This window comes from Miscanthus floridulus, chromosome 14 (assembly GCF_019320115.1).
Source record: "Miscanthus floridulus cultivar M001 chromosome 14, ASM1932011v1, whole genome shotgun sequence".
NCBI lineage: Eukaryota > Viridiplantae > Streptophyta > Magnoliopsida > Poales > Poaceae > Miscanthus > Miscanthus floridulus.
In genome coordinates, this window is record NC_089593.1 from 10,203,065 (window position 1) to 10,219,814 (window position 16,750).

Consider the following 16,750-nt stretch of genomic DNA (forward strand, 5'->3'; position numbering starts at 1 on the left):
AGGAGCTCTCTGCACTGAGTACGGTCTTTTTTTTTTTTGAGCTATAAGCAGACCCAATATAAGACACGGGTTTCTTGTACTCCAAAGTCCAAACGGGGCTTAATACGCTCACAGCAAAATCGGAATTCGGAATTCGGAACCACAGACGAACCCGAACACTAGCAGCGTGCCTGTGGGCTGCTAATTTGTCAAGACAGATAATGAAGCCCAGAAATCCCAGCACCGTTGGATCGCGGGTGTTGGGGCCGATCTCAGCCGTCCAGATACGACACGTGGCTCTCTTCTATTCTCGAGTCTTCCCCGTCCACCGGTCGTTCCGCTGCCGCCTCTCCGGCCAGCCGCCGCCTCGCCTCCGCCATCCCTCCCCGCCGCAGGCCACCCGTTTCCCACGAAATAGCGTCCTCGTCCACCCCCCCAGTACCCACCCGCTTCCCCTTCTGTCCCGGCTTTGGAGAGGTGCCCGTGGAGATGGAGACTAGCGGCGCGGCCGCCGCCGGCGATGTGGGCTGGTACGTGCTCGGTCCGGACCAGCAGGGCGTTGGCCCCTACGCGCTTGTGGAGCTGCGAGGTGACCCTCTCCCGCCTTCTCCTAGGAGTCCAGTGCGTTTCACGGCTAGAGCTTGCGTTCTTGCTGGGGTCGGGCCTTGCCGCTTAGGGTTGAGTCCGTGAGCTAGGCGGAATTGCTTGCCTTCCCTGATGGTGAAGCAAGCCTCTTGCTTATTTTATTCATTCAGGATCTCTTAAGTTGAATCGTTGGGTAGATAATCTCGCCCAGAAGGTTTCGGTTTCACGCCTTTCCACTTGTAGAATTTTGATTCTATGGTTTATATGTTTGCCCCAAATAACTCTGAACACGAAGCATAATTTTGCTCCCTTCGCAGAGCATTTTTCAAACGCTTACCTCAACGAGGGCACAATGCTGTGGGCACAAGGGAGGAAGGAATGGATGCCGCTCTCGTCGATCCCTGAGTTACATTCTATAGTCACAGCAGCAAAGGATCAATCTGGACAAGGTTAGTGCCATTGCCCTGCGCTGTGCCTGCAACGGAATTTCTGTAAGGCTCCCTTCTCATCCATTGGGTTTCTGTGCAGCTGCTGCTCCGGATGTCCATGATGATTTCGCGAAATTCCAAAAGGAGGTTACCGAGGCCGAGAAGGAAGTGAAAGGCAGCGCTGAAGATGGTGATGTGGGCCCGCAGGATGATGAGCGGCCGGCAACCCCGCCGGATGGAGAGGAGGAATTTACTGACGATGATGGCACCATTTACAAGTGGGACCGTACTGTGAGGGCATGGGTTCCTCAAGTAAGTTCTGCTCGTCTGTCCTTGCCATCTCTAGGTTTACATACACTGCCTAGTTCCACCAGTGAATTTCTTGACTTTCCACCATTGAAATAGTCTCCTGAATTTAGAGCCTTAGGTGTTCTGTACTTTCTTTATGAATAATCAGCATAGACCATCTGATAGAAACTTGTATTGGATGTGGCATATATCAATTGTACAACTTATCTGTCATTTCATAGTACAATGGAGCAGTGGAAATTATCACCCATCACCTACTAGACTCAGAAGCTCTTGTGGAACTATTTATCATTTCAAGGATTTTACTAGTTTGGGAATACATTCCTGGGGCACCTATAGTCTTCTCACTCACGTAAGTTTTGGAAGGAGTTTAATTGATCTGAGCCCTGTATTGATCTTTACTGTTCAATTGATCTTGTTCATACTTGCTGCCAAAACTACCTATGTTGGTGGAAGATTTTAAGCTCTGTTTCTAATTCATAAAGGTTGACCTCTTCTCTTTAGTTTCTTGCTCTTCACCATAGTCCTTCTTGTGGTTTGCTGATGATTGAAAAATCAATGCTTGTGTTAGTTTTCATGTTGTTTTGAAGTTTCAATACAAGACAAAAGCAAATATGCTCTGTTCCAGCAAATACCAGTATAAATCGCAGTTTACTTGCTAATGGATTTAGAATTCCTTAATTTTTGTATTGGTTATGTCGGGAATAATAATGCTATATACACAGAGTTTTTCATTATGTTTCATGTTCTGGTGTTGTTCTTTTGAGGAGAAACTGTGCCACCTTCATATTGTTTAGTATTCCCCCATCATTTTTTTTTTTTGCAATTATCTAATTCTTCTATGCTTTTATAGAATGATGTATCAGGTAAAAAGGACGGTTATGCTGTTGAAGAGATGACATTTGCACTTGAGGAAGAAGTATTTCAGGCACCAGATATCCCTGACCCATCTGCATTAAAAGAAATCAACATTCCAGTGGAAAGCAAAAACAAAGAATCTGATAAAGCAGAAAAGAAAGGAGAAAAGAAACGGAAATCTTCTGAGAAGCCAGCTGAAAAAAAAGTATTGTTTCCATTTTCCATGTCATTCTAGGATTTCTTCTTAAGTTTGCACTGTTTAGTTTGAATCTTCTAGTAACCTGTTGAACTTCTTTGATAGGAAGCTAACAAACCTCCAGACAGTTGGTTTGATCTCAAAGTCAACACACATGTCTATGTAACTGGTTTGCCTGATGATGTCACAGTAGAGGAGGTAAATTGCTTGTATCAACTAATTTGGTAGCCTCATTTTATTTCTCTCCTATCACCTATGGAAGTCATTCTTTTGAATCATCATTTAACACATTCTTAAATCTTAATTAGTTGGTTATTTTTTAAAAAAAATTGCTTGCTCTGAACTTCTAATACTGGATTCCTTTTGCAGATTGTGGAGGTATTTTCCAAGTGTGGAATAATAAAGGAGGTATGCTTTTAGTCTGTTGTGTTGCTGAGACAAACTTGTTGTGTCTGACTGTCTGTTATTTATTCTTGGTGTTATTTTCATTTTTCAAACGTCACACCTGTGAAATGACTTAGTTTTATTGGTGCTTGGACTAATATATAGCCACCATCTGTGAAAGTAACTAATCAGCATACTGTTAAAGGAACTTTGTAATTTGACTTATCAGAGTCATGGGATATTGGGGCCTTCAATTATTCATGTCAAGGCTGTTAATTGTTGCAAACTATAACCCAGAATTTGTGTATTTCACTGTTGAATAGATCATTTAGCAAATTTCAGCTGTCCAAACTTACAGCATGCATTATGATACTAGATATTGTCACAGACGCCCATTGGTTATCTTAGATGGCTAATATTAATTAATCAAATACTATTGGTTGCTTAAGTAAACTGAAAAGATATTACAATATTTACTCGATATCTTATTTTGAATAGCTATCGTTGTTGACTTGTTTCTCTTATCAATAATATGTTTTAAAAGCATGCGCCTTTAAATGTTGATAAACTGATACCACAGGACTCAGAGACTAAAAAGCCTCGGGTGAAGATCTATATTGACAAGGAAACCGGGAGGAAAAAGGGTGATGCCTTGGTGACATATTTCAAGGTATCTCCTTGTTAAACTGCTCAGACTATTTGGACTTATTATGCGTTTCTTTTCTTCACATGTCTTTTTTTTTCCCCGGATGATCCAGGAGCCTTCTGTAGCTTTAGCAGTTCAATTGTTGGATGGGACATCATTCCGTCCTGGTGGTAAGACTCTGATGTCTATAAGTCCAGCCAGATTTCAGCAGAAAGGTATAATCTCATAATTGTTCTAAAACCAAATACTCTTCCATCAGCTACAAAGTTTATTACTGATGCTGCATATGTGTTTCAGGTGATGTTTTCATTGCAAAGAAAACTGACAAGCAAAAGAAAAGGAAGATCAGAAAGGTTGAAGACAAAATGCTTGGATGGGGTAATTTTGATTGCTGTTATTTGGTAGTTATTTTAATCATTAGGTAACTCTAACTTGGGATCTAACTTCATTTGCTTTCTTGATAATTTTTCAAACTAGGTGGACATGATGATAAGAAGGTGATGATTCCTACTACAGTAATTTTACGGCACATGTTCACTCCTGCTGAGTTGAGAGTAAGTAGCTGAACTATGCTTGATGCTGCCTTCAATCTGCGCTCTTTTGATCCTAGAGACAGGGCATACTTGTACTTGTTTACACATTAGATTGTTTCAGATTGCTCTCATGAGGCTCATGCTTCATAGCAACTTTCTTTTCATTTTTATTAGATTAACCAAGAATATTCTGACCTTGCAGGCTGATGAAGACCTTCTTTCTGAGCTTGAGGTAGATGTTAGAGAGGAATGTGCCAAGTTTGGTCCAGTGGATAGTGTCAAGGTACACCTAGCCACAGATATGTTGCTTTTCTGAACTTGTCTAGAAACAAATTCTACCAATTGCTCTGCTGCAAAACAAACTTTTCATCTTTCAATATACTGTGAGCTGGATACGTACATTTTGTAAAAAGAAATTCTCTAAAGCCAAACTGGCATGGATCAGGCATAACTCACCAAATTGTTCTTATTTTATCCTTCACCAAACTGCTTTTGCTAAATTCATGTGATTGTGCTTGCAGGTCTGTGAAAATCACCCACAGGGTGTCATACTGGTGAAATTCAAAGACCGGAAAGATGGCGCCAAATGCATAGAGAAGATGAATGGAAGATGGTAGGTCAACACATGTCTGATGTGATGTTAACAAATGCTGAAATGGGTTTTCTGGCTTTCACCTCCTGTTTGTTTCCCTCAGAAACCTTTAATTTATCATTTCCTCATTGATTTTAGCCTGAAATATTGGAGAAAATTTTGTCATCTAAGTATCTAACTAAAAATCCGATGGTAGCTCTTGGAATTGTGCATGTTTGCCTGTCAAAGCGCAGAAGATTATTATTATATAAACGAATGCCGAGCAACTGACATTTGTGCTCCCAGATTGATCTGTTCTGATAGCATTTGTTGTCCTTTTCTTGGCCTTGCAGGTTTGGTGGGCGGCAAATCCATGCAAGCGAAGATGATGGTTCCATTAACCACTCTCTTATCCGTGATTATGATGCGGAGGTGTCAAGACTTGATCGATTTGGAGAGGAGTTAGAAGAGTCCACGTAGAGGATAACCAACATAGCATGAGAGCAGGAAGTTTTTGCATCTGGCCTCTCATATGCTCGGCCTTTCATTTGCTTGATTAACCTCAGAATAGAATGACAGTTCGGTATCAGGCATGAGCTGGTATATACTCCTATATATGTTGAGAATGATAGTTTCATAGTTGGGTATCAGGCATGAGCTGGTATATATATACTCGTATGTTATTTGTTACTGCGACAGGATATGTATGCACGATTTTGCATATGTTAACATGTAACACCTGGTGAAGTATAATCATTTTCTTGAAATCTGGATAATATTTTTACCAGTGATGCAGGGGAATTTACACCAGTGGTAGTGAATATATAGCGCCCTTCCAAATTCCAATCTGACAGAATTGTTTGACTTGTACAACAATTGAGCCCGCTCCCAACATCCACATCAGCTTCCGCCGAAGGGAGCCTGACCTGAATACGTTCGCGTGCCCTTAAACCCGGTTTGAGCCGTTTATTTTTTTTCATTTGGAACAGTGTTTTTCTCTCACAAATTCTTCCAGCATTCCTCCAAACCATCCAGATTCCTCCAGAATTCAGACAAGCGAACACACAAATTCCTCCAGCATTCCTCCAAACCATCCAGATTCCTCCAGAATTCAGACAAGCGAGTGTCTGAATTCTGGAGGAATCTGGATGGTTTGGAGGAATGTTGGAGGAATTTGTGAGAGAAAAACACCGTTCCGGATGAAAAAAATAAGCGGATCAAGCCGGGCTTAAGGACACGCGAACGGGGCAAGATGTACTGTAGGATTCAATCAGCGTATGCTTTGCTTCATGACGCACATCATGCTGTCTTTTCTTTTCGTTTAGTACAACTCAATGGAAAGGTTAGTTTTAATAAAATTATCAAGACAGTCACGGCTAGGGATGAAAATGGTACGGATATTTTTCAACCGTATTCGAAACCGAATCCGTTTAGAGGGGTTGAGATCTGTCCGTATCTAAGTCCGGATATCCAACATTCGATACTGTATCCATATCCGAATACTCAAATCACATATTTATGATGTCGATATCCAATCATATCCTATCCGACATAGTTGACACTATCCATATTCGAATCCGAATCCGGACAGAAATATGAAAACAAATGTAATATCGATGATATCCGTCCGTATCCTATCCGTTTTCATCCCAAGTCACTACCATTGAGATAACACAACCCTCTTGAAAATACATGCGATCTGCATATTGGAACATGCATGTACTGTACAGTCTATCAGCACCGTATTAATTAATCAGTGCCAACTGGTGGCTGGGCTAAAAAAAAACACACACACTAGTGGCTGGGCTAGCGTGGTTCCATTGGCCATTTGGCCTCTCCCGAACGAGAATTTGTTCGCAAGAACCGGCCCGGATTGGCTACTGCTTCTCCTTGATCGATGCAGTTCGTGCAGTCCATCTGCAACACCACCGTCGTGGACCGCGTGCACGTGGCCTACTGCTACGACGCGCTAGTCGAGGGGCGGGAGAGCTTCAAGGGCAGCCACGTCAAGGTCGTCGGCGCGGCCTCCGCCGAGCTGCGCAAGTTCAAGGCCACCGACCCGGCGGGTGCCCAGTACGAGATGGCGCCCTGCAGCGCCGTGGGCGAGGAGGCCGTCCGTGACGCCGTCGTGGCGCCGGCGGTCGCCAAGCTCAGGAGCCTCGAGGCCGCCGGCGACGACGGGATCACCCCGCAGGACCTGGACGCGCTGGCGCAGTGGGTGGACAAGTTCGTCGTCGGCGTCAAGCGGGCGTGCGTCAGGGACGCGATCTACGTGAACCCGAGCAGCGATTATTATATATATTACCAAAATGTTGTAGGTACAACATGTTACCCTTGTCCAAGCTAATCTGTGATATATGATGTAGGCGGGATCCCGATCTTCCGTTAGGTAGAGTAACTATCATTGTGGCGGAGAATGACACACCAATCCGGCTTCAGATCGAAAGATCGAACCCTGCAATCTTAGCACCACAACTCCTCTGGTTATCAACCAAGACACGGATCAGATTGACCTCGCCAAGAAGGCTAATCTCTGCCTACGCAACGAAGAACACAAGCAAGAACAAGAAAGAAAGCAACCAAATTGCAGATGAATGATTAATCTCACGAGTTGGGGTCTCACAAACCGATGAACGGCGAAACTGTTCTTGACAGAATAATCTAAGCAAAATCCCATCGCTGATCATAAACTTATTCCATGTGCGTCCCTCTCTACAATTAAGCAACACATCTTTAAAATCAGGATCAAGCGTATATTGTTCTTTAATGGATTGAAGACCAAAAATCCAGCAATCAAGTTGGGACATCAATGTATATCTTCTACACAAAGCATCAACAATCACATTATCCTTCCCTTTCTTGTGTTTGATAATATAAGGAAAAGATTCAATAAATTCAACCCATTTAGCATGCCTACGATTCAGATTATTTTGAGAGCGAAGATACTTAAGCGATTCATAATCAGAATGAATAACAAATTCTTTAGGCCACAAATAATGACACCACGTCTTTAAAGAACGAACAAGTGCATATAATTCTTTATCATACGTGGAATAATTAAGAACATGACCATGCAATTCTTCACTAAAGTAAGCAACTAGTTTACCATCTTGCATCAAAATACCACCAATGCCAACTCCACTATCATCATATTCTAGCTCAAAAGTCTTACTAAAATTTGGAAGTTGCAGCAATAGTGCGTGTGTAAACTTATCCTTCAAAGTGTCAAAGGACTCCTCTCGTGTCTCTCCCCAATAAAACACCACTCCTTTCTTCGTCAACTCATACAATGGGGCAGCAATGGTGCTGAAATTTTTGAAGAAGCGGCGGTAGAATCCTGCAAGACCAAGAAAACTCCTCACCTGTGTGACGGTTTGGAAAACCGGCCAGCTCTTTATGGCTTCAATTTTTATCTCATCCACCTCAATTCCCTGTGGAGTTACAACATAGCCAAGAAAAGAAACTCGATCCGTACAAAAGATGCACTTCTCAAGGTTACCGAATAAACGTGCATCATGTAAAGCATTAAAAACAACACATAAGTGATCCATATGTTCATCAAAAGACTTGTTGTAAATCAATATATCATCAAAGTAAACTACCACAAAATATCCAATAAAAGCTCTTAAAACCTCATTCATTAAGCGCATGAAAGTGCTAGGTGCATTTGTCAAACCAAAAGGCATTACTAACCACTCATACAACCCGAATTTGGTTTTAAACGCAGTTTTTTCATTCATCTCCAAGTTTCATTCTAATTTAGTGGTAGCCACTTCACAAGTCAATCTTAGTGAAAATTATAGAACCACACAACTCATCTAGCATGTCGTCTAGCCTAGGAATAGGATGACGATACCGAATGGTAATATTATTGATGGCTCTACAATCAACACACATATGCCAAGTTCCATCTTTCTTAGAAACCAAAAGTACAGAAACGGCACAAAGACTAAGGCTTTCACGTACATACCTGCGGTCCAAAAGATCTTGGACTTGCTACTGAATTTCCTTAGTCTCCATAGAGAGAGAGACACACACACCCCATATGCCATGACTAGTGTTGCTGTTGCTCTGAGTTACTTGGTTTTGTGGTTTTGTCGGTCTTCAATTTCGTCATTTTGTAATACGCGCAGACATTCATATACAATGACAAGTGTTGTTACTTCTCCGAGTTACTCCCTCCATCTCAATTTATAAGTCATTCCAACTTGAGATGCTTTGACTCTCCAATAAAGATAGAATGATTTATAATTTAGAATGGAGGGAGTACTTGGTTTTGTCACTCTTCAATTTCACAGTCCGTTTGTAATATATGCAGACACTCACATGCACAAGTGTACACTCACACTATGCATGTCTCGTTGTGAATGGGCACGTTGCCTATTAAATTCTGAACTAAATTCAGAAAAAATGACATCCGGGCCAATAAATCAAGACTTGAATCTTGACCGACAGGTTCCACCACCGTAGAACTTGACCAACGGAGCCATTGCTCAATTCGCAGCACTTGCTTCCTCCATTAATATTTTAGAGCCTTTTGGCAGGGCTTATGTAGGGGCTTCAGCTCCGACTTCTACAGAGCTGTACCAAACGCCTGTTTTAGAAAGGACTCCGCATGCGGAGCTGGAGCCATTTTTTGTCTGCGTAGGAGAAGCCTAAAAAACGAGCTTCGCGCGTCTTCTTGCTGTGGGTTCACGTCGTCTAGTGCGAATGAGCCGTTTTGCCAAACGTTTTTCAAAACGGCTTCAGCTCCTTCAGAGGAGTCAGAGCCAGAGCTATTTTCAGAGGAGCCAGAGCCCTGCCAAACATGGCCTTAACATAAAGATAAAGATATAAGGAGTTCTCATGCATATTAAAAAAAGGACTCTTCGATCGCACACGTCGCGTCCTCGGTCCTCCCCTGCACACGTCATTCTTTGGTCCCTAGAAAAAATGGACAATCCTGATCCAAATCAGGGAGTTAACATGCATTTTGACCTTTATTGATTTTTATCGCAATCTAATTTAGAAGAAGTTTTGAGTTTGTCAGTAAGTGCAAACATTTGGATGGTGAAATGAGCTAGGGACTCTTTTGCAAAGTTTGTTGACCGAGTCCACCCTTAGGGTGGTGTGTGTGTGGGACACTTGCACTAGTCATATCAAAGGTATATGGCATGACCCGGTAAGGCAGCAACATGCTTTTCTCTTTTCTCTTTCCTCGCTCTCCCTCCTCTCTCTCGGGGCTCCCCGGCATTACGGCGGCACGACCAACCCGCCTGCTCGCCTGGTGCGACGGAGGTGTGGCTCGAGGCCTGTCCATGCGCTCGCTCGACGCGACACCCTAGCGGCGCACTCCCGTCTGGAGCTGTGGCGATATCAGTGATGGGAAGAAGAGGAAATGGGATATAGAAAATTTAGTGGTTGCTCCCTTTCGTTCGAGGGATTGAGATAAGATTTTACTAAGAGATTGAGAAAAACAAAATAAGAAAAAGAGATCGGAAAGTGGAGCTCACTTTTTCTACCAAATTTCCTTTACTATTGAGTTCAGCCAAAAGAGATCTCTTTTCTCAATGTGCTTGACAATAACTCCTACAAGCCGAAACAGGATATGGCAGACCGGCCATGCCGCCACCCTGCCCTGCCCTGTCCTGCCCCGCCCCTACTCCTACTCTTCAATCCGCCGTTGTCGCACCGATGACAGGGCTGCTGGTGTTTGTGGGCGTCATCAACCTCGGGCATCCTGATCGATCTCCCCTGTCTCTGTCTACGACTTCGTCTGCTTCCTCCTGTACTAGGAACCAAGGGTACTCGACTAACCCCACTCCTTCGCCTCCCTTTTGTCAGCGGAATCAGGTCTCCAACGGTTAGAGCTACCCGAGTCTCCAGGGCTTGTAACGTCTATAGCACCCATCGCACCCACGCCACCGCAGGACGCGGTCACCGCGGCGTCTGTGATTCGCTCAGCACGCTCGCCCGCACTCCGTGTATAGGCATGGCCGAAGGCCACCGTTTTAATCTCTATATATGTAACACTTGATATCAATACATGGTGTGGGTTGGATCATATTTCCTTCTGTGCTTTCCCTTCTACATGGTATCATCGTCCAAGGTTCTTCTTCAGAATCCCTTCGCCACTTCTTCCGCACCAATGACGCCCTCTTCCAACCACTCTGACTCCTCCTTCGACGACGGGTTCTCCGTCGCTCCCGCCTCCGCTTCTCAAATCCAGGGGATCTCCATCCGCCACCATGTTCCGGTCATCCTCGACATGGACGAGGGGAACTACGGCCAGTGGCGCCTCTTCTTTGACTTGACCCTCGGCAAGTTTGGCCTCGAGGGCCACGTTCATTCTACCACCCCGTCCGACGAGCGTGACGGTGAGTGGCGCATGGTGGACTCATGCGTCTTCAATTGGATTCTCACTACCATCTCCAAGGGCGTCTTCAACATTGTTCGCTGCGATCGCCACGACGCCTTCTCTCTATGGCACGTCGTGGAGGGGCTTTTCTAGGACAATGAGCTGCAGCGCGCCATGTACCTGGAGGCCGAGCTGCATTCCCTGCAGCAAGGCGACATGTCGATGAACGACTACTACACCAAGTTGAAGCGGCTCGCCGATCTGCTCCGCGACAACAGCCACCCTGTCTCCGAGCCGAGTTAGGTGCTCAACCTTCTCCGTGGCCTCAATCCCCAGTACCGCTATGTCATGCCAGTGATCACCTCCAAGTACCCGCCGCACAACTTCATGAGCGCCCTATTCTTCCTCATCCTCGAGGACCTCAGCGTCCAGAACGACGCCAACATCGAAGCTGGTCAGGCCCTCGCTGCCACTCATGGCTAGCGATCCAGCGGTTCCTCCGGCTTTGCCTCCGCAACCAACAATGATGTGTCTTTGGCCTCCAATGCGCCCTGATCCAACAATCGCTCCAACAACGGCGGCGCCAACAATAGATTAAACCGGCGCTGTGGTCGCGGCGGCAGCGGTGGCGCGCGCCCCCAACAACTCCAACAACAACCAGTCCACGCCATGGCCCGCGGGATACAACCCATGGTAGGGCATGGTGCAGACCTGGCCCATGCCCTTGCGCGCGCCCGGGGCCGGTGTCCTCGGCCCACGTCCCCCGTTCCAGCCCCAGCAAGAGATGACGGTGGCCCATCACGACGGCGCTCCCTTGAACATCTTCGACACCGGGGCGCTCTACGCCGCCCTCAACTCCGCCGGCGTCCCACATGCTCCGCCGAGTGCATTGGACTGGTACCTCGACACCGGCGCGACGTCGCACATGTCCTCGTCCCCTGGTAACTGCAACTCCTTCTCAGTGCATCCTTCATCTTCTGTCATCACAGTAGGCAATGGTGCTCACATGCCAGTCACACATCAAGCACAAACACTCATTCCTACTGCCACCTTTCATCTTCAATTGAATGCATTCTTGTCTCGCCATCCCTGATTAAAAATCGAAAACGCTATATGTCAACAGCATGATTTACTTGCCACTGTCAACCGAATTTTCCAGCGTTGGATGTTGACTCTGGCCCGAGAGCTACCGCTCGATCTGCTAGATGCCTGCAGCGTCATGCCGCCCCAGCCCTTCGAGCGTTGGATCTGATCGATCGTGTTTCCCATCTCTGGGTGGACTCGCAGATGCCACGGTACGTGTGCAACCCGGGGTACGGCCCGTGCGCTGGCCTCCCCGCTGTGATCTCGTTGGCGATGATGATGAAGCAACTGCAGCAACTCATGTCGACGCAGCAGCAGCAACAACAGATGTGGCAGTACCATGTCTCGGAGTACCAGCTAAGGCCGGATGCTACGCCTTCCTCGGTGTCGGCGTCGGTGGCGACAGCGTGGCACGGAATTTTGAAATTTTGTGAAGATTTTGTTTTTTTTTTGAAATTTGTGAAGAATTTATGAAGAATTTGACATATATTTCTTTGTGTCAGGAATCCATAGAAATAATTTGTAATTTTTTTGAAAATTTTAGTATATATTTGTGTTATTCCGAACTTACATCACTCGGTCTAATAAATTACACTAAAAACATCATTGTAAATATAGTAATAAGATAGTGTAAATATAGTTAGAAGACGGTGTAAGTGTATGGGAAAAATTCAGTTGATAGTAGGGACCAAAATAACTGAATGTCACGTACGCCTTACCCGTGACAATAACGTTTCGATTGAATTTGATCCTGTTGGCTTTTCCATTAAGGATCTTCATACCAGGGGGGAGATGCTCCAATGTGAGAGCACGGGCGACCTCTACCCTCTTCGGTTCCCACATCATCAGGCCCTCGCTGCTTCTTCAGAGGTCTCCTTATGGCACCAGCGGTTGGGACATCCAGGGCATCCTGTCCTTTCTCACATTTTACATAATTTTCAGTTTCAATGTAATAAATCCGATGCTCATAATTTTACATAATTTGCAAGATCTTGATTCACAATGGAACCTCATGCTGGTTATGGTCTCCACTTTTCTTCTTTCAGTAATGAGAATGTGAGATTAATCGTGTTTTTAGAATTTAAGGTACTCATCCTGCTATTTCTGTTTGCATTAAATTTTTGTTATGGTTAGATGCCAACAGTTCATAGATTCAACAGTAATTTTGTACCAGTACATTGAGAGGTCGCACTTGATTCTTTAATGCAGAGAGCATTTGGTTTCTTACAGGTTGCCTACTTCTGGATTTGGAGCTGCAGACCTCATTTTATTTTACTTTGTTTCATACGAACCAACCTATTCATTGTGCAGCCTATTCCCTCCAAATTTGAAGGTCAGTTTTCCCTGTATAAATCTCTATTCTCATTTTGGGCCTTTATCTACATGATGCAGTTTGATTACTCGGCATTTGCTCATAATTAATGAATGCTTCTGTTAGTTAGGACAACCTATTTAGCAATAGACAATACATAGGTCGCATCATGACCAATCTGTATTTGTAAGTCCTGAACATCTCATGCATTTTCCTTCGTTATTAGGTTGTATACATATACTTTTTTTTATCAAACAACCAAACATTGCTGACTTTGTTCTTTTCTTATGTTTGGTGTGGGCCATACAGTACCATGGAGTGTTTTAGTGTGACCTCCGCGTCTAATCGCCTGTATCAGTTTATGTTTTCCTTATGACTGCCAGTCTATTCCTTTGTTCGAAAAATAGATATCCCTACTAGCTACGTGTACACCTCAAGACACAAATGCATCCTAAAGTTTCCTCATCTTTGTTATAGCATGCTCTTATCCTTTTGGAATTGATGGCAATGCTGTTCTTTTCACGGTTTGCAAAAAAGGTTGCATCCAAACTGGAGACAGTGACGAAGTTGGTAGGCAAGTGCAATTCCTATTTAGTTTTGTTATGGTCGATTCACTCAACATATATTTTGTTCCTTCAAATCCAATAAGTATAACAACGGACATCATATTTTGTGCCCTCTAGTGCACCAATGAGAACTCACTGGTTCTTACAGAATGGTTCATTTACATTATATGCCTCCAAATGACAAGCTCAACTCAAGAGATCTTACAACAATCCTATTTTCTGTTTATGTACGGTGGGCCCAGCCCCTGTCAGCCACGTGGTTCCGTCTCCAGGTAGACCGGTTGGGACTGACGGACGAGCGTGGCTCACGCCCCTGTTTTTATGCTCGACAACTACAGCTTGTGTGTGTCAGACCCTCTGTTTCCTGTTCTCTCCGGTGTCTACATTTGTGATGTTGAACTTTGATGTTGAACAATCCTATTTTCTGTTTATGTACGGTGTTTTTTTTTTAAAATTACTTTGCCGAGTGCCTAAACAGGGGCACTCGGCAAAGAAATTATTTAAAAAAAAATAAAAAACTTTGCCGAGTGCCTGGGCAGGGGCACTCGGCAAAGTAAATTTAAAAAAAAATAAAAAAACTTTGCCGAGTGCCTGGGCAGGGGCACTCGGCAAAGTACTTTAAAAAAAAATAAAAAACTTTGCCGAGTGCCTGGGCAGGGGCACTCGGCAAAGTACTTTAAAAAAAATAAAAAAAACTTTGCCGAGTGCCTGGGCAGGGGCACTCGGCAAAGTACTTTTTTAAAAAAATAAAAAAAAACTTTGCCGAGTGCCTGGGCTGGGGCACTCGGCAAAGTAATTTAAAAAAATAATTTTTTTTTGCCGAGTGCTGGTCGGGCACTCGGCAAAATAACCGTTAACGGTCGGCGCCACAACGGCCGAAATATTTTGCCGAGTGCCGCCCCAAACACTCGGCAAAATTTTTTTTTATTTTGCCGAGTGCCCCGATAAAAAGCACTCGGCAAAGACCCTTTGCCGAGAAAAATTTTGCCGAGCGAACTTTGCCGAGTGCTACACTCGGCAAAGCCATTGCCGAGTGCAAAGGGCTCTTTGCCGAGTGTAAAAACACTCGGCAAAGCCGCGGCCTCCAGTAGTGTATGGCGGCGGCGGCGCCATGAGCGCGGCTGTGCGGCTGTGCCCAAGGTTTTTTTTTCGGAAATAAAAATTTATCGGAGGTCATAGATAATCAGGATAAGCATGATATGTCGGAAATATCGGACCAAATTCAAAAAATTCAAAATTTTTCAAAAAAAATTGTAGATTTTTGACTTAAAACTATTCCTAAGCTATTAAACATCACTTGTTCACAGATAAAAACAAGAATAAAACATTATGAGTGCATTAGATAGGTTCTACGCCGAACGTTGCTAAGTCCCACATATTACAGTCCATTCTATAGCATATATAATAAGGTCCACTACACTCAATAGCACATATTACAGTCCATTAGATCATATCACAGTCCATTAGATAGGTAAGTAGTCTCAAATTCATTACAAAATATAGGAGTGCACTAAAAGCTAACAGCACATCCACTGAAGTGTGCCATGCACCATCCAGATCTTTTCTTTTGATATTGAGCCTACACCTTAAAAAATATTGACATAGACAATTTTCAAACTCAATGAAATAAAATCACAATGACAATGCTGATGTTAGCATATAAAAGGGCCATCTGACCTTTTATAGGCCGTAGATGCTCTTGACAATCGGCTTTCTTTTCCTAGTTGATCTTGGCCGTAGAGGGGTTGGTTCCCCATGATTAACACCTACAATGTCAAATATAAATAACTCAAGAGCATAATTGTAGGATACAAAATCAACTATCACCACATGTATGCATTTTTATGTCACATGTGAGTTGATTTTAGTCACCTGAACCACCTGGTACATCTGTACCAGCTGTAGTACCACAGCTTCCATCACCAACATCATTATCACCTTTTCCCAAAAAAAAAGACAGGCCAACATTTAAAATAATAACTACAGTCTATTGACAACAAATCCAAATTGCTGAAACTGATTTAAACTCATCACCATCTTCATCATTCGAACTGCTGTCCCCTGACTCGGCATACACTGGGCTACCATGTTCTTCTGAAGAAGTGTCATAGTCATCTGCAATACATTCATCATCTTCATCCAATTGCATCTTCCTTTTCTTTTTCTTGCCCAATTGCATCTTCCGCTTATATGCAGCTATCTCTTCATCGTCCATGTGTAAACTTTCAATGACGAAGTTGCTAGGTGTTGACCAATCATCATCGCTATCATCATATTCATCAAGAATCGGTGTAGACTCACTCATAGAATTGTTCAGCCACTCCATGACTGGGTTGCCTTCATCATAAAGAGCAAGATCCATCATCATGCTACATGGATCAGGATCTTTTTCTTGAAAGTTCTGAAAGTTAGCTTCAAATTGTTGGATGCACAGCTTCAGATTATAATGCACGTACACCAATTTCTCCAGCTTGTCATAGCCTAAACGATCTCTTACTTTTGTATGCACCAAAGCAAACGTGCTCCAGTTTCTTTCACACCCATTTGATGATACGCATGGCGAGACAACGCGCCTTGCAATCCTTTGTAATTCTGGATACTGTCCTCCATAAGAACCCCACCATTCAGCTACAATTAATTAAAAAAATTAACTTGCAGCAGCTTACAAGAACATGATCACTATCAGGCAATTTATTTCAGAGATATTAGTTGCACACAGGAGTAACAGCAGATCAGTACCTGCACTGGTTCTGCCATTTAGTGCTGACCACCGAGCTTCTGGAGTTCCAAATAACCCTCTCTTTTCAATGAACCGAGAAAATTGATCAATCGCAGCTGCTGCTTCTGAAGTTGACTTTGCAAGCTTCTTGATTGCCATGGTTACAACAAATTGGGAACTTGACTTTTTTGCAAGGTTTGACCTGTACAATTCTGAAGGATCAAGTGTAGCAGCTACAAAGGTA

General features: G+C 43.9%; 1 protein-coding gene across 1 annotated transcript; it reads left to right on the forward strand.

Annotated features, from left to right (window-relative positions):
* Nucleotides 1-246: 246 nt before the first annotated feature.
* Nucleotides 247-5,225, forward strand: LOC136504909 (splicing factor U2AF-associated protein 2-like). The gene is made up of 13 exons (XM_066499960.1): nucleotides 247-568; nucleotides 882-1,013; nucleotides 1,093-1,304; nucleotides 2,155-2,364; nucleotides 2,461-2,553; nucleotides 2,725-2,763; nucleotides 3,320-3,409; nucleotides 3,498-3,600; nucleotides 3,683-3,763; nucleotides 3,863-3,939; nucleotides 4,121-4,201; nucleotides 4,440-4,531; nucleotides 4,843-5,225. The coding sequence occupies exons 1-13, from the start codon at nucleotides 469-471 to the stop codon at nucleotides 4,967-4,969; spliced, it is 1,437 nt and encodes a 478-aa protein (XP_066356057.1). The 5' UTR covers nucleotides 247-468; the 3' UTR covers nucleotides 4,970-5,225.
* The last annotated feature ends 11,525 nt before the right edge of the window (nucleotides 5,226-16,750 follow it).